This window comes from Anomaloglossus baeobatrachus, chromosome 5 (genome assembly GCF_048569485.1).
Source record: "Anomaloglossus baeobatrachus isolate aAnoBae1 chromosome 5, aAnoBae1.hap1, whole genome shotgun sequence".
Classification (NCBI taxonomy): Eukaryota; Metazoa; Chordata; class Amphibia; order Anura; family Aromobatidae; genus Anomaloglossus; species Anomaloglossus baeobatrachus.
In genome coordinates, this window is record NC_134357.1 from 330,688,450 (window position 1) to 330,711,463 (window position 23,014).

Here is a 23,014-nt window from a genome sequence, read left to right on the forward strand (position 1 = left end):
GACGTAAACATCCCGCCCACCTCCTTCCTTCCACTAAGCCGTCGGGTGACGCGGAAAGCAGGTAAAGCTGCTGTTCATCGTTCCCGTGGTGTCACACGGAGCAACGTGTGCTACCCCGGAAACGATGAACAACTGCCGCCATTTTAATTAAACAATTATATGAAACCTAGCGATGAGTACACGACTCACGATTTGTGAGCGATACTGCATCACTAGGAGGTGTCACACGAAACCACGTCGTGCGGTATGCCGGATGGGCATCATGAAAACCGTGACCCCAACGACATATCACACAATCTATCGTCTCGTGTAAAGCCCGCTTTAGAGTTTTCATTAAGTGCACTATTTCAGTGTAGGACTACTAAGAGGACTGGTTACGGTTAGGAGTTGGTTTAACATGAAGAAAACACCCTGCACGTGCACCACTGTACATGTTCCTCTTCCCTTTCTTTCAATGTTCACTTCTAATGTAAGGGCACTAGTAGAGGGAAGATCAGTTCTTCCTATTCCTGGTGAATTTCTGTTCATATATCTTTATTCTTGTATTACCTTTGCTCATATATTTGGAATATGTTAATTTCTATTTTAATGCGTAACATGCGTATAAATTCTGTTTAAATTCATTTAGTACATTGTAGAAGAGAACAGGTGTAACCCCTGGTGGCACACGATTACTATTGTATGATGCTGCACAATGATATTGGCCCTTGAGTCTCTATATTGTATATACAGTGTCTTTGTATATGTTGTATATGTTTATTTGTATAGTGTTCTGCACATTTATCCCAGGGACAACCCCAGTAAAATCTCAACCTCCACTTCCTCATTCCGACTAGCTACATTAAGTTTCACTTCATTTTTTGTAGTTTTTTCATTTACAGCAGCTATTTAGTTACTGCCAAGATTACATGTATTGAAGATGGCACCGAGCTACGCATTAACCTTGGCTCTCTTTATGGTAATTCTTGGAGCAACAGACGCAGTTAATCCTGGTTTGGTTGTGAGAATCACCCAGAAAGGGCTGGATTATGGTATGTTTCTATGTGTATTAAGTGTACGTAAGCGAACAAGTTGTGATTTTCAGGAGTGTGAGTCCTTTGTGTAAAGATGGTGTAAGGAATCACAGCTGTAATGGGCAACATACATGTTCAATCAACCCCAGTACTTCTCCCTCTGTCATATACAGTGTATATATATATATATATATATATATATATATATATATATATATATATATATATATATATATATATATATATATATATATATATATATATATACAGTGCCTACAAGTAGTATTCAACCCGCTGCAGATTTAGCAGGTTTACACATTCGGAATTAACTTGGCATTGTGACATTTGGACTGTAGATCAGCCTGGAAGTGTGAAATGCACTGCAGCAAAAAAGAATGTTATTTCATTTTTTTTTTTTTTTTTAAATTGTGAAAAGTTTATTCAGAGGGTCATTTATTATTTAACCCCTCAATCCACCAGAATTCTGTTTGGTTCCCCTAAAGTATTAAGAAGTATTTCAGGCACAAAGAACAATGAGCTTCACATGTTTGGATTAATTATCTCTTTTTCCAGCCTTTTCTGACTAATTAAGAACCTCCCCAAACTTGTGAACAGCACTCATACTTGGTCAACATGGGAAAGACAAAGGAGCATTCCAAGGCCATCAGAGACAAGATCGTGGAGGGTCACAAGGCTGGCAAGGGGTACAAAACCCTTTCCAAGGAGTTGGGCCTACCTGTCTCCACTGTTGGGAGCATCATCCGGAAGTGGAAGGCTTATGGAACTACTGTTAGCCTTCCACGGCCTGGACAGCCTTTGAAAGTTTCCACCCGTGCCGAGGCCAGGCTTGTCCGAAGAGTCAAGGCTAACCCAAGGACAACAAGGAAGGAGCTCTGGGAAGATCTCATGGCAGTGGGGACATTGGTTTCAGTCAATACCATAAGTAACATACTCCACCGCAATGGTCTCCATTCCAGACGAGCCCGTAAGGTACCTTTACTTTCAAAGCGTCATGTCAAGGCTCGTCTACAGTTTGCTCCTGATCACTTGGAGGACTCTGAGACAGACTGGTTCAAGGTTCTCTGGTCTGATGAGACCAAGATCGAGATCTTTGGTGCCAACCACACACGTGACGTTTGGAGACTGGATGGCACTGCATACGACCCCAAGAATACCATCCCTACAGTCAAGCATGGTGGTGGCAGCATCATGCTGTGGGGCTGGCCATCTGGTCCGCATCCATGGGAAGATGGATAGCACGGCCTACCTGGAGATTTTGGCCAAGAACCTCCACTCCTCCATCAAGGATCTTAAGATGGGTCGTCATTTCATCTTCCAACAAGACAACGACACAAAGTACACAGCCAAGAAAACCAAGGCCTGGTTCAAGAGGGAAAAAATCAAGGTGTTGCAGTGGCCTAGTCAGTCTCCTGACCTTAACCCAATTGAAAACTTGTGGAAGGAGCTCAAGATTAAAGTCCACATGAGACACCCAAAAAACCTAGATAACTTGGAGAAGATCTGCATGGAGGAGTGGGCCAAGATAACTCCAGAGACCTGTGCCAGCCTGATCAGGTCTTATAAAAGACGATTATTAGCTATAATTGCAAACAAGGGTTATTCCACAAAATATTAAACCTAGGGGTTGAATAATAATTGGCCCACACTTTTATGTTGAAAATTTATTAAAATTTAACTGAGCAACATAACTTGTTGGTTTCTAAGATTTATGCATCTGTTAATAAATCCTGCTCTTGTTTGAAGTTTGCAGGCTCTAACTTATTTGCATCTTATCAAACCTGCTAAATCTGCAGGGGGTTGAATACTACTTGTAGGCACTGTATATATATATATTGTGTTATATATGTGTGTAGCACCTACAAAATAATCTAACACCTTCAAAATAATCAGTTACCAACAAAGAGACAGTACTGTATAGGTCAAAAATAAGTCATTTCAAAGACAATTATTCTTAAATGGTCAACTTAATATTATAAGAAATATATATATATATATATATATATATATATATATACATATACATATTTCTATATGTACCCATATATATGTATATATACAGTGGCCTAGGTCAGGAGACTGACTAGGCCACTGCAACACCTTGATTTTTTCCCTCTTGAACCAGGCCTTGGTTTTCTTGGCTTTGTGCTTTGGGTCATTGTTTTGTTGGAAGATGAAATGAAGACCCATCTTAAGATCCTTGATGGAGGAGCGGAGGTTCTTGGCCAAAATCTCCAGGTAGGCCGTGCTAAATCTGCAGGGGGTTGAATACTACTTGTAGACACTGTATGTATATATGATTATTCATTTTATTTGAAATTATACCTTTTTGTCCTGAACTGTTTCTTCATTGCTAATTGATTATTTTGTAGGTGCTTTTTACAGACTACTTCCTAAGATTTTATTATTGATTCAACTGATACATAATGTAAAAAAAAGTACATTAAAGTAGAAAACACTAAAGGGCACTTTACACACAGCGACATCGCTAGTGATGTCGCTGGTGAAAGCACCCGCCCCCGTCGGTTGTGCATCACGGGCTGAATCAATGAAAACCAAAACCGACTAAAACCGAAGCAATTATTTCCATAGGAGTCAGTGTAAATCCAATTAATCCGTTTTAGACACTAAAATACATACCAAAAACACATTTTATAGGGAATAAAGATAGTGATTAATACTAAAAACACTAACAAAATGAATATAAAAGGAATATTAAATGAATAAAAACCCCTCATGTAAAGAATAAATACATTTTATCTTATATTTCTTACATACATTTTGAAACTGAAGAGCGAGGTTACGCTCACACAATGCTACACAGAGCAGGAGAATGCATGAATCACCCTCTGCTGTTGCAAAAAATAGCAGCGCAGTCACGTGGGCATGCAGACAAAACCAAACGAAAACCGAGGCACATTTTAGTGGAAAAAATCAATGAAAACCAAAACCATCGACAACCGAGATCAACGAAAACCGAGGCATCACTGTATATATATATATATATATATATATATATATATATATATATATATATATATATATATATATACTGTATATATATATATATATATATATATATATATATATATATATATATATATATATATATATATATATATATACAGTACAGACCAAAAGTTTGGATACACCTCATTCAAAGAGTTTTCTTTATTTTCAGGACTCTGAAAATTGTAGATTCCCGTTGAAGGCATCAAAATTTTGAATTAAAACATGTGGAATGACATACTTAAAAAAGTGTGAAACAACTGAAAATATGTCTTATATTCTAGGTTCTTCAAAGTAGCCACCTTTTGATTTCATTACTGCTTTGCACACTCTTGGCATTCTCTTGATGAGCTTCAAGAGGTAGTCACTGGAAATGGTTTTCCAACAGTCTTGGAGGAGTTCCCAGAGATGCTTAGCACTTGCTGGCCCTTTTGCCTTCACTCTGCGGTCCAGCTCACCCCAAAACATCTCGATTGGGATCAGGTCTAGTGACTGTAGCACCCCATCACTCTCCTTCTTAGTCAGATAGCCCTTACACAGCCTGGAGGTGTGTTTGGGGTCATTGTCCTGTTGAAAAATAAATGGTGCAACTAAACTCAAACCGGATGGAATAGCACTCCGCTGCAAGATGCTGCGGTAGGCATGCTGGTTCTGTATGCCTTCAATTTTGAATAAATCCCCAACAGTGTCACCAGCAAAGCACCCCCACACCATCACACCTCCTCCTCCAGGCTTCATGGTGGGAACCAGCAATGTAGAGTCCATCCGTTCACCTTTTCTACAAAGACACGGTGGTTGGATTCAAAGATCTCAAATTTAGACTCATCAGACCAAAGCACAGATTTCCACTGGTCTAATGTCCATTCCTTGTGTTCTTTAACCCAAGCAAGTCTCTTCTGCTTGTTGCCTGTCCTTAGCAGTGGTTTCCTAGCAGCTATTTTACCATGAAGGCCTGCTGCACAAAGTCTCCTCTTAACAGTTGTTCTAGAGATGAGAAGGTGTGTCCACATTTTTGGCCTGTACTGTATATATATATATATATATATAAGAAACGGGAAGGCAACACTCAGCATAGAATGAAAAAAATGCCTTTTATTGGCTCATAGGATACAGCAATGTTTCAGTCACAAGTGACTTTTTGTTTCCGTCACAGGGGCGGCGCCGTGTATGGAAAGCGTAATCTGTAATTACGCCCTCGGCACTGACTGACACCCACTCAGCATTAGAACCAGTTGTCAGTCAGTGTGGGGGGCACTGTTACAGCCAAGCCGCCACTCTCCATACATAGAGTGGTGACTGAAACCCCACTGGAGCTGCCCCCATGACTGAAATCGGAATGCTGCCAGGAGGATTAAAGTTCATTTCCTCCTGGCAGCAGAGTTTAATGTGCAATCACAGCCAGACAGGTTTAGAATTCTGTTAACCTGCAGACTAACCCCATATTTGCAGGTTAATAGCATTTTTCCATGTAACAGGTTCCCTTTACGCTATGTGCACACAGAGTTTTTGAGGAATATTTTGAAGCGAGTCTGGAACTGAAATGGTGGACAAATAAAAAAGGTGCATGTCTCATCTTTTTAGTGGCTCTTACTCATTTTGCTACAAACTAGGCAAACTGTTGATTGAAGAGGCTAAAAAACCACTAGAGGAATAAAAATTCTTCAAAATAGCTTCAGGAAGTGCCAAACTCCTCCTGAAACTCGCCAAAAAAGTAATGACTGCTGAGACCCCACCACTGAACCAATGTCCCATGCCCGAACAAAACACACAATTGTAGTAAACCAAATCAACTTTATTGGAGAGATAATCAAATATTTATACAAACTCTCGTCTTTTGTTGGGTTGGGGTCGGTCACAACTTAAAATTAACCGTTGTAATCCAACCGGGTATACAGTCATATGAAAAAGTTTGGGCACCCCTATTAATGTTAACCTTTTTTCTTTATAACAATTTGGGTTTTTGCAACAGCTATTTCAGTTTCATATATCTAATAACTGATGGACTGAGTAATATTTCTGGATTGAAATGAGGTTTATTGTACTAACAGAAAATGTGCAATCCGCATTTTATCAAAATTTGACCGGTGCAAAAGTATGGGCACCCTTATCAATTTCTTGATTTGAACACTCCTAACTACTTTTTACTGACTCACTAAAGCACTAAATTGGTTTTATAACCTCATTGAGCTTTGAACTTCATAGGCAGGTGTATCCAATCATGAGAAAAGGTATTTAAGGTGGCCACTTGCAAGTAGTTCTCCTATTTGAATCTCCTATGAAGAGTGGCATCATGGGTTCCTCAAAACAACTCTCAAATGATCTGAAAACAAAGATTATTCAACATAGTTGTTCATGGGAAGGATACAAAAAGTTGTCTCAGAGATTTAAACTGTCAGTTTCCACTGTGAGGAACATAGTAAGGATGGACTCCTGATGGAGTTTTTACCATGTCGGACCTCCTGGGACAGGAACAGAGCTTATCACCGAATATGAAAAGCTTGAGCGATACCGCACCATCCATTAGTGAAGCAATAAATGAAGGATACCATAACGCACAAAACAAGAGGAACACCATTACCGACGTGCTGAAAATCAGGATTGGTAAATGAGCCCGTGCAGCCTCGGTAGCAGCACGCATCCTAAAAGAATGTGTACCAAAGACACTGATGTAAAAGGAACAAGAACTGGAACTTTTGACAGCTAGGGACTATCCTATCCTCTAGAAGTAGGAGGAAACACTGGAGCTGAGCAGCGCATGTAGTTGTTAACCAAATAATACCTACCGGATGGATCCGTTCCTGGACTTACGAACCCAAACACGTAAACCGCCCGAAAAACCACCGGAAATGTGCTTTGCAAAACAACTGCTCGCCGGTTCGACAAGCGCCAAAAAAGACCAAGCGAACGGAAAACGCAAAAAGAACCAATTCAAAATGGACAAACAAAATTACACGCACAAGCAATTCCTACTATGTGACGCTATGGACAGATCCAAAAAACACATGGGAAATGAAAACAAGCTTTGTCAGGTGGGAGGCGAAAAAAAACCCCTAGCTTTGGAATCAATTGCAATCCCTAAGAAGGGTAACCAAAATAAAGCCAAAGCACAGCTGAGCAACAGCCTCTTTATTAGGGTACCGGTCGAGCCACGGTCCCATCGCGAGAACGCCCACTGGCGTCCTTATCCAGCATATTCGATGGTTTCGCTGGAAAATTTGCAGACGAACTAAGGCACTGAGTTACTGCATGTGCTCCGCCACAGGCATAGGCCAAAGAAGTGGCAGTGGCCTTCATTAAATAACCAACACGCGCCGGGTCTACGAACGGCCACTGAGCCAGAGGCCGCAGAGGTGCCAAGGTGAAGGGGGTCATAAGCCTTCTGGGCCAGCATAAAACGCAGCCAAGTGTCCGTGGCTTTCACGCCCCAACCCAACTGGGGTTGAAGGGCCAAACGACGGCGAAAATCCTTGTCGTAACGCCACCAAGCTGATCCCCCATGTGACTTGTAGGAATTATAAATGGTGTTGAGATATACAAACATCTCAAAACAGCGATCAGGGTGCTTCTGTCCCATGACACATCCCATAACAAAAAATGCCTGAAGCTAGTTGTTAATGGACTTAGCCACTTTCGGCCTCCTCTCGAAAGGACGATCAGATGAGCTTCATTCCTTGTCAATTGTATGTTAAACGGTCGTAACTAAAGACCATATATCAACATAGTCATTCGCCCATATTTTTCGGACAGTCTCAGCATCCAAATGGGATCCCAAAGGGGCAATGCCGCAAAAGAAAGCGTCTCTATGAATGTCAGCACAAGGCGGGGGGGTCAGACTGTGAAGGAGGTGGACCAGCTAAAGAAGGGTTAACTAGTATTCCCCCACCCGCCAGTAAATTAGCTAACAGTGTCTGAATAGTCGCTGCTATGCCCGCACTACCCCCCAACGCCCCCAAGTATCGGTACTCACCAACATCCGAAAGGGGAGCGACAGCAGGCTCCTGAAGAGGATCAACAATCGTCTCCCTCTGAGGAGGTCAGTAACGACAGTGATGCTGCCCATGGGGCACAACTGAGCCATTTGAGGGACACGGTGTAATGGAAGGAGAACGCCACCTCAATGAACGGAAACGGCGGCTCCTCCGAGAGGATCTGGAACGTCGGGAGGAATGGTGGCTATGTCTGCTATGTGATCCAGCAGAGCGTCTGTGGTCAGGGCTGCGAGAGGTTGATGCCGAGGAGAATAAGGTTGAGCGGTTACCACGCCTACGGCGGCTACGACTGCGGGCCGGGGATCCAGCAACCGCTATTGGTGAAACAGGAGCAAATGGGGCTTGTGCAGGTGCAGGAGGGGCAGACACTGCAGGGTGTACACCTGCAGAGCATCTGCGTATGCCAGAGCTGCGAAGGGGTGACGCTGAGGAGAGCAAGGCAGAGCGGATACCGCGCCCACGGCAGCTACGACCGCGGGCCAGGGATCCAGCAACCGCCTGTGTTAAAGCAGGAATATCAGGGACTTGACAAGCCGGGGCAGGTGGACAAGGGGCAGGAGTGGCTAATAATCGAGCAGATGAGGCTCGTGCAGGTGGGGGAGGGGCAGATACTGCAGGGTGCACACCTGCAGCCCCCTGCACCAAAGGTGGCATGGTGAGGGGCTGCAACTGAGCAAAGGGGCCAGGAGGGCTTATTACTGCCCCAGCACCCAGGGGTGCATCCTGCTGAATAAACTGAGAGGAAGGGTAGGGGGTGCACCATGCCTGCAGATCCTTCCATGAACGAGGAGCCACAGTCATGGTGTCCCCCTGTTATTGTTTGTGATGGTGGTGGCTGTTTTAATAGCGGTTCGGGGAGGCAGGGGTTAACTAAAGCCCACTTTACACGTTGAAATTAGTTGTACAATCGCATTTGCGATGTGACACGCCCAGATTTCATACGGGATCTATGAGATTTCACGTTGGTCGTTCATTTGCTGTCACACGAGCGTTAGTAGTCTATGTTAAATTGGTCAATTTTGTGTGCGATCCTTTAGATCATGTGTTCTGTGACGTATGCATTGGGCACCTTTTTTTTTTTTTTTATTTATTGACTTGCCAAGCGTGTGTAATGTGGGATGCGTTTTTACTATGTCATCTGCCATTCAGCTCTGCTACATGGCCGCTAACAGCAGACACAGACAGCCATGTAGCAGAGCTGAACGGCAGATGACAGCAGACACAGACAGAGCCGCACTGTCAGAATGAACTCGGGTGAACTTCACCCGACTTCATTGTGATGCTGCGGCTCTGTCTGTGTCGCGTCCTGATTAGCGGTCACCAGTGAAGACTCACCGGTGACCGCTAATCTCCTGAGTAACTGAAGTTACCAGCCCTCTCTCATATACTCACCAATCCCTGATCCCCGGCGCTGCACGGCATTCACACTGCTCCGGCGGCTTTTACTGTTTTGAAAAAGCCGGCCGCCCATTAAACAATTTCGTATTCCCTGCTTTCCCCGCCCACCGGCGCCTATGATTGGTTACAGTGAGACACGCCCCCACTCTGAGTGACAGGTGCCACACTGCACCCAATCACAGCAGCCGGTGGGCGTGTCTATACTGTGTAGTGAAATAAATAATTAAATAATTAAAAAAAACGGCGTGCGGTTCCCCCCATTTTTAAAACCAGCCAGATAAAGCCATACGGCTGAAGGCTGGTATTCTCAGGATGGGGAGCTCCACGTTATGGGGAGCCCCCCACCCTAACAATATCAGCCAACAGCCTCCCAGAATTGCCGCATACATTATATGCGACAGTTCTGGGACTGTACCCGGCTCTTCCCGATTTGCCCTGGTGCGTTGGCAAATCGGGGTAATAAGGAGTTATTGGCAGCCCATAGCTGCCAATAAGTCCTAGATTAATCATGTCAGGCGTCTATGAGACACCCTCTATGATTAATCTGTAAGTTACAGTAAATAAACACACACACCCGAAAAAATCCTTTATTAGAAATAAAAACACACACATATACCCTGGTTCACCACTTTAATCAGCCCCAAAAAGCCCTCCTTGTCCGGCGTAATCCAGGATGATCCAGCGTCGCTTCCACCGCAGCTGCATGGAGGTGACCGGAGCCGCAGCAGACACAGCCGCTCCGGTCACCTCCATGCAGCAAATGAAGACAGCCGTGCGATCAGCTGCTGTCACTGAGGTTACCCGCGGCCACCGCTGCATCCACCGGTGGCCGCGGGTAACCTCAGTGACAGCAGCTGATCGCACGGCTGTCTTCATTTGCTGCATGGAGGTGACCGGAGCGGCTGTGTCTGCTGCGGCTCCGGTCACCTCCATGCAGCTGCGGTGGAAGCGACGCTGGATCATCCTGGATTACGCCGGACAAGGAGGGCTTTTTGGGGCTGATTAAAGTGGTGAACCAGGGTATATGTGTGTGTTTTTATTTCTAATAAAGGATTTTTTCGGGTGTGTGTGTTTATTTACTGTAACTTACAGATTAATCATGGAGGGTGTCTCATAGACGCCTGACATGATTAATCTAGGACTTATTGGCAGCTATGGGCTGCCAATAACTCCTTATTACCCCGATTTGCCAACGCACCAGGGCAAATCGGGAAGAGCCGGGTACAGTCCCAGAACTGTCGCATATAATGTATGCGGCAATTCTGGGCGGCTGTTGGCTGATATTGTTAGGGTGGGGGGCTCCCCATAACGTGGAGCTCCCCATCCTGAGAATACCAGCCTTCAGCCGTATGGCTTTATCTGGCTGGTTTTAAAAATGGGGGGAACCGCACGCCGTTTTTTTTAATTATTTAATTATTTATTTCACTACACAGTATAGACACGCCCACCGGCTGCTGTGATTGGGTGCAGTGTGACACCTGTCACTCAGAGTGGGGGCGTGTCTCACTGTAACCAATCATAGGCGCCGGTGGGCGGGGAAAGCAGGGAATACGAAATTGTTTAATGGGCGGCCGGCTTTTTCAAAACAGTAAAAGCCGCCTCAGCAGTGTGAATGCCGTGCAGCGCCGGGGATCGGGGATCGGTGAGTATATGAGAGAGGGGGATAGACTGACATGGACAGAGAGTGAGGGACAGAGATAGTGACCGACTGACAGAGATTAGTGCATGACAGACATTGTGAGGCGCTTCAGAACGCAGCTTTTCAGCTGCGCTCTGAAGCAGACCTTTTTTACGCTGCGGTGCAGAGCGCACACCTGCGCACATAGCATCAGACAACAAAATCGTATGAGGGATGTCACACGTTACAATTGACTAGGTTCTTGCAACAAAACGCTCAATTCTAGAGAATGATACGATGTGTTTGCGATCAACGGTTTTGCGTTCAATCCTGATCGCATGTAGCTGTCACACGCAGATACGTCACAAACGATGCCGGATGTGCGTCACTTACAACTTGACCCCAACGACGGATTGTGAGATATATTGAAGCGTGTGTAGCGGGCTTAATACCGGCCGCGGCTCTGCACTGACAGGGGAACAGTGCCTGCGTGCAGCAGCCACGGCCGGAAGCTGGGAGGGAGTGAGAAGCTGGGAGGGAGTGAGAAACTGGGAGGGAGTGAGGAGCTGGGAGGGGGTGAGGGGTGAGGGATCCACATGAGTTGGTGGTACATGGGGGTTAAAATCTCCCGACCGCAGATCCATGCGGCCAGAGGGACAGTCCTGGCGCACAGCCGCTGCGGTCGGGAGCTGGGTGAAAGTGGGCGGTACCAGTCGCGAGGCGTGCGCACGAGAAGTGCGCATGCCCTGCGACATCATAGCTACCGACCGCAGGTCCACGCTGCCAGAGGGACAGTACTGGCGTGTAGCCACTGCGGTCGGGAACCGAGGAGGGATTTGGGGGGCTAGTCGCGAGGCGCGAGCACGAGAAGTGCGCATGCCCCGTGACATTATCGGTGTGGGACTCAGACGCTCCGGTGGACGAGTACGCCGAGCGGACCGCCTGCCGCCGGGAATCACCGCCTGAGGCTCAGGAGGGACGGGAAGCGGCTTATCTAAGAAAGCATTAAGCGAGGCGTCACCATCCCTCCCGATTCTGTCCCTTATGGCAGCAGCCAAAGTGTCGGCCATCTCTCACCAGCAGCAGACTGTGTCCGGGTTGCCAGCAGCACAGCAGCGTCCGTGTCTCAGGATGAGGAGAGGCCGAATCCAGGAAGTAAGGGGAATTATATAGGGGAGGAAAATAGTGGGATTGGACACCATAAAAGGGGCAGGGTTCGGGCATGGGAGTGGGATTTTAACCTGTTACATACCGGGCTCGGCAGTCAGGGTGCATTCAGTGCAGCCTCACTGACCTGCCCTGCAATTTCCTAATTGTTTATGACCACCTGAAAAAAACACCATCTACACATAGCGTAAGTATGTATATTTTGTAAAAGTAAAATATAAAAACTATATAAATTTAGTATTGTCATAATTTGTCTCTCAGAATAAGTGTAACACATCATTTATAGTGCAGGATGAATGTGGCAAAATTTTAAACTTAAAAAATGGAAGAATAGTTTTTTTTTCTAAACTCCTCCAAAAAAGAATTTATAAAATGCAATCAATAAGTTGTATGTACCCCAAAATGAATGAAAAATGAAGCCATGGAGAAATATAACCTGATTGCATAAAACAAGCTCTCACATAGCTACATTGGCAGAATTTTTTTTTTTTTTTTTTAAAGTTAGACTTTATCATGTATATATACAGTTTTTCCAGATATAATGGCTTTTGGTATGTGTTATACAGTGCTTAAAAGTTTAAGATTTTTACTAGTATCTATTGCTCTGTAAGTGGTCATTCAGATGTCCGGTTTTCCTCATATGGAGTTTTATAAGTATTTTTCACAGACAGAACAGAAAGGTTGTCTATAAAAGTCTAAAGGCCCTGTCACACACAGAGATAAATCTGTGGCAGATCTGTGGCAGATCTGTGGCAGATCTGTGGCAGATCTGTGGCAGATCTGTGGCAGATCTGTGGCAGATCTGTGGTTGCAGTGAAATTGTGGACAATCAGTGCCAGGTTTGTGGCTGTGTACAAATGGAACAATATGTCCATGATTTCACTGCAACCACAGATCTGCCAAAGATTTATCTCTGTGTGTGATAGGGCCTTAAGGCAAAGGTCTCAGACACGCGGCCCACGGGTTGCATGCAGCCCCTCAGACTGCTTCTTGCGACCTGCAGACCCGTGGATCCGGTAACAATCATGGCCGGTGGAGGGGCTACAGCTGTCAGAGCTTTATTTCAGATGAATGTTTTGCTGGTGCTGTGGAGTCAAGCTCTCACTGCACAATTCAATTCTGCTCCCGGGCAATCAGAGACAAGCAACTGACAAATATGACCTTAGCTGCTTACCTCTTATTGGCTGGCGGCAGCAAAATGTTCATCTGAATTTCATATGAAGCACCGACAGAGGCTTCAATCGTTACCGGGTCCACGTCCCTGTGGGCTGCATGAAGCAAAGATGAAAGGACGCCAAGGGAACAGAGGACAGGTGAGAAGAAAGTTTTGGTGTGTGTGTGTGTGACACGCACACCAGGGCCGTGGGACACTCATTACCAGGCCGGTTCTGTCCTGGATGCCACGGCGGCAAGGCCCGTGACTCCAGCAGTATTGTTTTAAATGTTATTTACAAGGGGAAATGAGTTTGTGATGCCATCCGTGGTGTGCGGCCAGATATGAGCCGCCGCTGCCTTGCAGGTCCCCTGGCGTCAGTGGTGGCGCAGCAGAGGTGGTTGAGCTCTCCACGGGTACAGTTTAGCCCCTGGGCAGGTAAATAGGTGATAGAGTCTATGGTGTTGGGATGTAATGGCGGGGTGCAGGGCCGGAGGCACAGACAATAACTGGGCAACACAGGGATGCAGTCAAAAGTTCTTTACTCACTGTTGATAGTTCCAGGTTACCACGACTAGTCAGATGCTGCCCTCGGAGTGCTGGGTCCTGATGTGATGGGCCCCAGCCGATCCCCGAACAGTTCAGAAGCACAACCCGTTGCACCCTTCTGTTTTCCTTCCCTGGTCGTCTTCCTGCACTGGCCTCTCCCACCTGCCCCGCACTTCATACACAGTGCCCATAGCTGGTGTCCCTGGATCCCTTTTATGGGTGGCTTTCCTGCCTTGTCCCTTGGTCCTATGTGGTGACCTTTTCAGCGGATTATGTGCGGTGGTGGCTTCGGTACTTAAAGTAATCTCAGCCTCCTGTTTTCTAGCTGAGCCTGGTTGTTCTCCTCTAATCTAGGAACCGGTTTCCCGTTGCAGCCAAGTCCCTCCACACCGGTATACCGGCTGTGGATGTGAGCCCACGGGTGGATGGCTCACTTCCCATAACCCTAAGACTCCTTATTTTCTGATCCTGGAACGAGCTGCTCCAGCTTCAGACCCCAGGACCGTTCTCCTCCGCGTCCACTTCCTGATTGACTATCATTCTACAGTCTGCTCCCTCTAAATAAACCACCCCTCCCTAAGTTGAAACTCGCCATAACCATGGCCCAATGGAGTGTCGCTAAATTAAGAGTGTGTGTCTGTGTGTGCAACGACTTGTGGCCTCCCCTTACCCGGGAATGGGATACCACACCTCTGAGAATGGCACAATAGGGGAACAGGATGGGACATTGCTACAAGAAAAAGTCCAGTAAAGGGCACATTACTACAGGATGGGCACAAAAGGGCACATTACTACAGGATGGCACAAGGATGGACACTTTACCACAGGATGGGCACCTTACTAGAGGATGGGCGCAAGGATGGACACATTACCACAGGATGGGGACAAGTGTGTCGCCCTGGACAAGCCAGGGGCCACAGAGAACAACACCAACACACCCCACACTCCCAGCAGGCACATCAAGGTCAGACACAAAACCCTTGTTGCCTTCCTCCAGGGGCTGATGTCCACACCAGGGGGTGGAGCCAGGCGGTTGGTCTCCGCCCACCAAGGAGTTCACAGTCCTGGAGGCGGGAAAACAGACAGTTGAGTGGAGGAAGTGGTGGAGTCTAGTTTTGACAGCGAAAGTGGAAGGAGGAAAGTGTGGTACTAGAGCAAACAAACAGTCTGAAGAGCGTCCGGGTGTGTGGCCCGGGCGAGACAGCAAGGTTGGCAGACGGTGGTGACCGTCTGCAGGAGTGGCCGATTGGAGTCTACCGTAAGGACCGTGGACGGGTGGTGGCCTGGTGGTACCGGACCGGTACACAAAGAGAAGCCAGCACCAGTGGCAGGGGCCTTTCGGACCCCGTCAAGGCTAGGAGTCGCCGTGAAGTTGCCGAATCCGTTAGTGAAGGGGACCTCCGGGTTCCCAAACAGTCCAACCCAGTGAGAGAGACACCGCCACCGCCAAGGCAACTGTTTCTCAGGGCCAGCGCCTGCGGGCAAAAGGGGCTCCTCCGGCCCATATCCAAGTCGGGTAGCGGGTTACCGGTGGGAACCCATCGAAACCGTACAGAAAAAGTAGGTGCAGGGAAAAGACAGTCACCGCTAACCTGCAGGGAACAACAACACCGCAGCCGTCCGAGGGACCCGTCCATCCAGCCGCTTGTTTTACCGTGAACTGTGTCATCATCATTGGGCTGAGTGAGTACCTCCGTGCCGTGCGGCACAGCGCTGCCCCTGCGACCCTGCACCTCATCAGGCCCCGCAACCCGCCTGTCATCCATCCCTACCCCATCAACGGGCCCCGGGACAACCAACCCCCTATCCACGGAGGGGAGGATAAACAACCAAAGCTGCTACCTGTCACCGCTCCCGGGATCCCCGTCCAGAGCAGCGGTGGTGTCCACACAATCACCACAACCGTGGGTGGCGTCACGGACAATATCCCCAAAACCAAACCACCCCTTTTCACTCACGGGCGAGGAGCGCCGCTCGAGTCCCCGGGATCCGGCCCATCACTCAAGCCACCGAGCAGCCGCAGCAGCCGCACCTGAGCAGTGGGAGAGCGCAGCGTCCACTCCTCCGCCCGCGACACAAGGATGGGGCACATTACTACAGGATGGGGACAAGGATGCGCACATTACCACAGGATGGGGACAAGGCTAAGCATATTACTTCAGGATGGGGACCATGATGGGCATATTACTACGGGATGGGGACAAGGATGGGCATATTACTACAGGATGAGGACCAGGTTGGGCTCGTTACTACAGGATAGGGACAAGGATGGGCACATTACAACAAGATGGGCACAAGGATGGGCACATTACTACAGGACGGGGACAAGGAAGGGGCACAATACTACAGGATGGGGACAAGGATGGGTAGATTACTTCAGGATAGAAATAAGGATGAGTACATTACTACAAGGGGACAAGGATGGTCACATTACTACAGAATGGGGAGCAAGATGATGCACCTTGCTACAAGAAGGGGAACATGGTGGGAAATATTACTAAAAGATGAGGACCAGGATGGGAACATTACTATAAGATGTTGGCCAAAATTACTGTATGGTGCTAATTGTGAAAATTTATCACTTACAAAAAGGGGATAAAATGTAAAAAAAAATTAAATAAAACATGTTTTTTTACCATCAAAAATGGTTATGTATATGTGCCGCCCCCACGTCAGAAGCTGGAACTGCTCAGATCCGGATCCGCGGTGGCTCGAGGGGTTCTCCGGACCCGGGGAGGTCACGCGGCCACTCAATATAAAAGGGGGGTATGTGGGACATTATATTTAAAGTTCGTGATGCCACCCACGGTGAGTGGTAAGGTGCAGTACCACCGCTGCCGTTGGGAACACCCGGTGGCGATGGGATGGCAGCCAGGTGTTTAACCCCTCCGTGGGTAGGGGGGATGCCCCGGGGCTCAGTGATGTTGATGGAGGGGTACCGTTAGGGAGGTAAGGGTCACTGTGTGGCGCCCTGGACAAGCCAGGTCGTCACAGGTACTACACCAACACACCCCACACTCCCGCTCAGGCACACCTAAGTCAGACAAAAACCCTTGTTGCCTTCCTCCAGGGGCTGATGTTCACACCAGGGGGTGGGCCAGGCGGTTGGCCCCTCCCACCGAGGAGTTCACAGTCCTGGAGGCGGGAAAAGAAGACAGATTAGGTTTGGAAGTGAAAGTGGAAGGAGGGAAGTAGCAGTTGAGCAAACAGAAAGTGGTCCGGGTGTGTGGCCCGGACGGATCAGCAAGGTTAGCAGACGGTGGTGACCGTCTGCAGGAGTGGCCTATCGGAGCTTACCGTAAGGACCGTGGACGGGCGGTGGCCCGGCGGTACCGGAACGGTACGCGAAGAGAAGTCAGCACCATCTAGCAGGGGCTTGCGGACCCCGGCAAGGCTAGGAGTCGCCGTGAATTTGCCAAATCCATTAGGGAAAGGAACCTCCTGGGTTTTCCAGCAGTCAAGTCCTGACAGAAGGCAACAGTCCAACCGAGAGAGGGAAACACAGTCACCGCCAAGGCTAAAGTTCCCAGGGCCAGAGCCTGCAGGCAAAAGGGGCTCCTTCAGCACCCATTCAAGCTGGGGAGCGGGTTACCGGTGGGAACCCATCGGAACCGTTTACAGTACACAGGTGCAGGGAAAGGCAGTCACCATCAACCTGCCGGGAGGAGAAACACCGCAGCCATCTGTGGGACCCGTCCATCCAGCCGTGTGTTTTCCCGAGAACTGTGTCCTCATCATTGGCTGAGTGAGTACCACCGTGCCGTGCAGCACAGCACTGCCCCCGCGACCCTGCACCTCGCCAGGCCCTGTAACCAGCCTGCCATCCATCCCTACCCCCATCACCGGGCCCCGGGACAACCAACCCCCTACCCACGGAGAGGAGAACTACCATCCAGGCTGCTCCCTGTCATCGCTCCCGGGATCCCCGTCCAGAGCAGCGGTGGTGTCACCAATCTCACCATAACCGTGGGTGGCGTCACGGACAATATCCAATTCCCACAATCAATTCCCCTCCCTTTTCACTCACGGGCGAGGAGCGCCGCTCGAGTCCCCGGGATCTGGCCCACCGCTCGAGCCACCCCCGAGCAGCAGCAGCCGCAGCAGCAGCGCCCGGACCCGAGCAGTGGGAGAGCGCAGCGTCCCCTCCTCCGCCTGCGACAACTGCGTACTCACGCAATCTAATAACGCTGACAACGACAACTTGTAAACCAAAGTTCTGAGCACCGCTGCAGCAGGAAGGGAGCACACCTGGATCCCGTGCCCGTTGGTATTGTATGTTAGCCTGTGACCTTTTCCTTGGCACCTTTCTACTGATTGGCCCCTGTAGTGTAGAACTAGTCGGGTCCCGCTCACCCGTATGGCTAAGGGAGTGAGCTCGCTCTCAGGGTTCACGCTTGGGATTTTCTGGACTGCGGATTGGAAAAGTCCTATCCCCCTCGTTGCGCTAGTACCCCGATTTTGGAGTGGGTGGAGAACGGATCTTGAAGACTCTGTCCTCGTCAGGTGAATTACCAGGACGCGTAAAGCTACTTCCCGGCCTAGGGATCACGTACCCCGTCGTGCCCTGGCCACTGCCCGGAGATGGCACAAGCCGCCGGCTGCCCTCCTTGGCAGTTCCGTGCCCCTTGTCACAATCCCCTGCGACCAGGGTTCCAGCTCCTACCAAGCCCAGACCAACGTCTGCCACCTAGTAGTCTCAAGGAGCCCTGCTCCTAACCTCCGCCAACGCTACACCTCTCTTAACTGAACTGCTCCTGACACTCCTGACACTCCCTTACCAACCCCCCAAGTGGGCGGCCCCATTCCCTTCAAGCTGCCCATTGGTGTGTCTGGTGGGTGTGGTGCAGAGTGTTTCTAGGATTTTGATTAGGTTGTTCTTAGCAACACCAAAGGCCAGGGACCCGTAACCAAGGAGGATTTGGATACTGTGCAGAAGGGCAGATTGCACAAAACCCTGTGATGACCTGATAGGCCGAGGCGTCACATATATATATATATATATATATATATATATATATATATATATATATATAAAAATATATATATATATATATATATATTTATTAGGCAAATGAGTATTTTGATCACATGATAATTTTTCTACATGTTGTCCTACTCCAAGCTGTATAGGTTTGAGAGCTAACTACCAATTTAGTAAATCAGGTGATGTGCATCTTTGTAATGAGGAGGGGTGTGGTTTAATTATACCAACACCCTATATAAGTGGGGCATACTTATTAGGCAACTTCCTTTCCTTTGGCAAAATAGGTCAGAAGAGAGATTTGACGGGCTCTGAAAAGTAAGAAAAGTAAAAAAATTGTGAGATGTCTTACAGAGGGATGCAGCAGTCTTGAAATTGCCAAACTTTTGAAGCGTGAACACCGAACAATCAAGTGTTTCATGGCCAACAGGGTCACAAGAAGCGTGTTGGGCAAAAAAGGCGCACAATAACTGCCCTTAAATTGAGGAAAATCAAGCATGAAGCTGCCAAGATGCCATTTACCACCGGTTTGGCCATATTTCAGAGCTGCAATGTTACTGAAGTATCAAAAAGCACAAGGTGTGCCATACTCAGGGACATGGCCAAGGTAAGGAAGGCTGAAAAACGACCACCTTTGAACAAGAAACATAGGATGAAATGTCAAGACTGGGCCAAGAAATATGTTAAGAATGATTTTTGAAAGGTTTTATGGACTGATGAAATGAGAGTGACTCTTGATGGGCCAGATGGATGGGCCAGACGCTGGATCAGTGAAGGGCAGAGAGCTCCACTACGACTCAGATGCCAGCAAGGTGGAGGTGGGGTACTGGTATGGGCTAGAATCATCAAAGATGAACTTGTGGGACCTTTTCGGGTTGAGGATGGAGTGACCTACTGCCAGTTTCTGGAAGACAACTTCTTCAAGCAGTGGTACAGGAAAAAGTTGGTATCGTTCAAAAAAACATGATTTTCATGCAGGACAATGCTCCATCACATTCATCCAACTACTCCACAGCGTGGCTGGCCAGCAAAGATCTAAAATATGAAAAAATAATGACATGGCCCCCTTGTTCACCTGATCTGAACCCCATAGAGAACTTGTGGTCCCTCATAAAATGTAAGATCTACAGGGAGGGAAAACAGTACACCTCTCAGAATAGTGTCTGGGAGGCTGTGGTGGCTACTGCACGCAATGTTGATCGTAAACAGATCAAGCAACTGACAAAATCTATGGATGGTAGGTTGCTGAGTGTCATCATAAAGAAAGGTGGCTATATTGGTCACTAATTTTTTGGGGTTTTGTTTTTGCATGTCAAAAATGTTTATTTCTAAATTTTGTGCAGTTATATTGGTTTACCTGGTGAAAATAAACAAGTATGATGGGAATATATTTGGATTTTATTAAGTTGCCTATTAATTTTGCACAGTAATATTTACAGTACAGACCAAAAGTTTGGACACACCTTCTCATTCAAAGAGTTCTCTTTATTTTCATGACTCTGAAAATTGTAGATTTACATTGAAGGCATCAAAACTATGAGTTAACACATATGGAATTAAATACTTAACAAAAAAGTGTGAAACAACTGAAAATATGTCTTGTATTCTAGGTTCTTCAAAGTAGCCACCTTTTGCTTTGATTACTGCTTTGCACACTCTTGGAATGGAAATGGTCTTCCAACAGTCTTGTAGGATTTCCTAGAGATACTTAGCACTTGTTGGCCCTTTTGCCTTCACTCTGCGGTCCAGCTCCCCCAAAAAAATCTCGATTGGGTTCAGGTCTGGTGACTGTGAGGCCAGGTCATCTGGCGTAGCACCCCATCACTCTCCTTCTTAGTCAAATATATATATATATATATATATACAAAAAACTGTACACTTGTTATAATAAACAAACATGAAAATTTCAAAACCAGTGATCCAAAGATGTGTAGAGAAACAATAGGGTGCCAGTAAAAATGTTACTTTGTCCTAAAAAGAATGCAGCCCCCCAAATCATTTTTTTTTATGTGCGGCCGTTATACCCAGCCAAGTTTGCATCTACTGGTCGAGGGGGTAGTTCACATGTACATTTTTTCCTTGGCTCGAGTAGTCCACTCAAAATCACTAGCGTGATATTATTCCGGATTTCGGTTCAAACTCGCAATGTAAGTCTATGGGTCAGTGAAAAATTGGTGTACTGTTCTTTTTCAAGGATTGATAGGAGAAGCTGGAGACATGTTTTTCCCATCCGAGAGTACGTGATGAAATATGGATCAAACTCTGATAACATTCATCTGAAAAACTGATGAAACAATGATCAAAAACGCTGATGAAACTCAGTCCATTTTTCTCCTACAACAGAAATCTGAGTGAGCCTAAGGCCTCTGACACACTTCCGCAAAAAAAAAACGTACATGTCTCACGTTCCGTTTTTCGGGACCGTGTTCCGTTTTTTATGGGCGTTTCTCCGGTACGTGTCACATCCGTGTGGTGGCGTATGCTCGCCGTGTGTGCGTGTGAAATGTCTGTGTATGCGTGAGATACATATGTGTAATGTCCGTGTGGTGTCCATTTGAAATGATCCGTGTGTGTGGCAAAATGTTGTTGATACATACCCGCTGACAGCCGACACAGACAGAGACGCGCGATGAGAATGAACTTGGATGAACTTCACTCGACTTCATTGTCATACCACGGCTCTGTCTGTGTGTGGCGACCTGATTAGTGGTCACCCGTGAAGGACTCACCGGTGATCGATAATCCCCTGAGTGACTGAAGTTAGCGGCGTGATTATGACTGCCGTCACTCAGGCTACCCGCGGCTAGCTGGAGTCCTCTATCTGAGACCCTAACTCACCTGTGACTTTTTTGCAGATCGCTCAGCTCACTTCAGTCACTTGGGCGACTTGCTGTCACAGATGGAAGATCCAGCGGTGGCCGCGAGTAACCTGAGTGATGTCATCGCTGATTGCGCGGCTCACCTCAGCTGCTGCGTGGAGCTGACAGAGAGCGGTCATGGTATGTGGCCGCTCCTGTCACCTTCATGTAGCAGAGCTGAGAGCATCGTGGGACCTCCGTGGATTGCGCCGGACCTGGAGGGGTATTTGTGGCTTAATAAAGTGGTGAAAGAGGGTGTTTGTTTTTGTGTATTATTCCAAATAAAGGATTTTTCGTTGTGTGTGTTTATTTTCTTTAACTTACAGGTTAATCATGGAAGGTATCTCGGGGAGTCGCCTGCCATGATTAACCCCTTATTACCGCACCAGGGCAATTCGGGATGAGCTGGGTAGAGTCCTGGAAATATCGCATCTAATGGATGGGGCAATTATGGGTGGCTGCTGGGTGATATTGCTAGGCTGGGGGGCTCTCCATACCATGGAGCCCCCCATCCTGAGAATACCAGCCTTCAGCCGTATGGCTTTACCCTGGTTGGTATCAAATTTGGGGGGGACCACATGCCGTTTTTTTAAAATTATTTATTTATTTATTTTACTGCAAGATATATACCCGCCCACCGGCGGCTGTGATTGGTTTCAGTGAGACAGCTGTCACTCAGCGTGGGGGCGTGTCTGACTACAACCAATCATAGGCGCCGGTGGGCGGAGGAAGCAGTGAATACGAGATTGAATAATGAGCGGACGGCATTTTCCAAAAAGTAAAAGCCGCCGGACGTTTTTGACAGCTGTGTAACGCCGCACCAGTGATCGGGGATCGGTGACTATGCGAGAGGGGGAGTGACCGACCGACAGACAGAGAGAGGGACAGACAGACAGACAGAGCAACCATCTGACAGCGAAAGCTACCGACCGACAGAGGGAAATTGACCGACATCGCATCCAAAATTCATCAAAAAAACACACACGGACGGTACAGGTAGAACACAGACATGCTCCGTGTCACATACGCTAAAGTCAATGGGTCCGTGCCTGCGTGATTCCGGAGAAAAACGGACATGTTGAGCGTGTGGAAAAATGCACACACGTACAAACGACACGGACACACATTCCGTGTGGTTTTACGTGTGTGTGCCTGTTACCATAGGGTAACATTGGTGTACGTGTCTCCGTGCCGCCGGTACGTGCAAAAACGTACCAAACAAGTACCGGCGGCACGGATGTGTGTCGGAGGCCTTAAGGGA

The 23,014-nt window shown here is 47.5% G+C and overlaps 1 protein-coding gene across 1 annotated transcript in view; it reads left to right on the forward strand.

The window, feature by feature from the left end:
* Window positions 1-913: 913 nt before the first annotated feature.
* Window positions 914-23,014, forward strand: part of LOC142310074 (bactericidal permeability-increasing protein-like) — a 115,555-nt gene continuing 93,454 nt past the window's right edge. Inside the window, exon 1 of the mRNA XM_075347541.1 lies at window positions 914-1,031. Within this exon, the coding sequence (XP_075203656.1) occupies window positions 920-1,031 (112 nt within the window). The 5' untranslated portion in view covers window positions 914-919. The remainder of the gene's footprint in view (window positions 1,032-23,014) is intronic.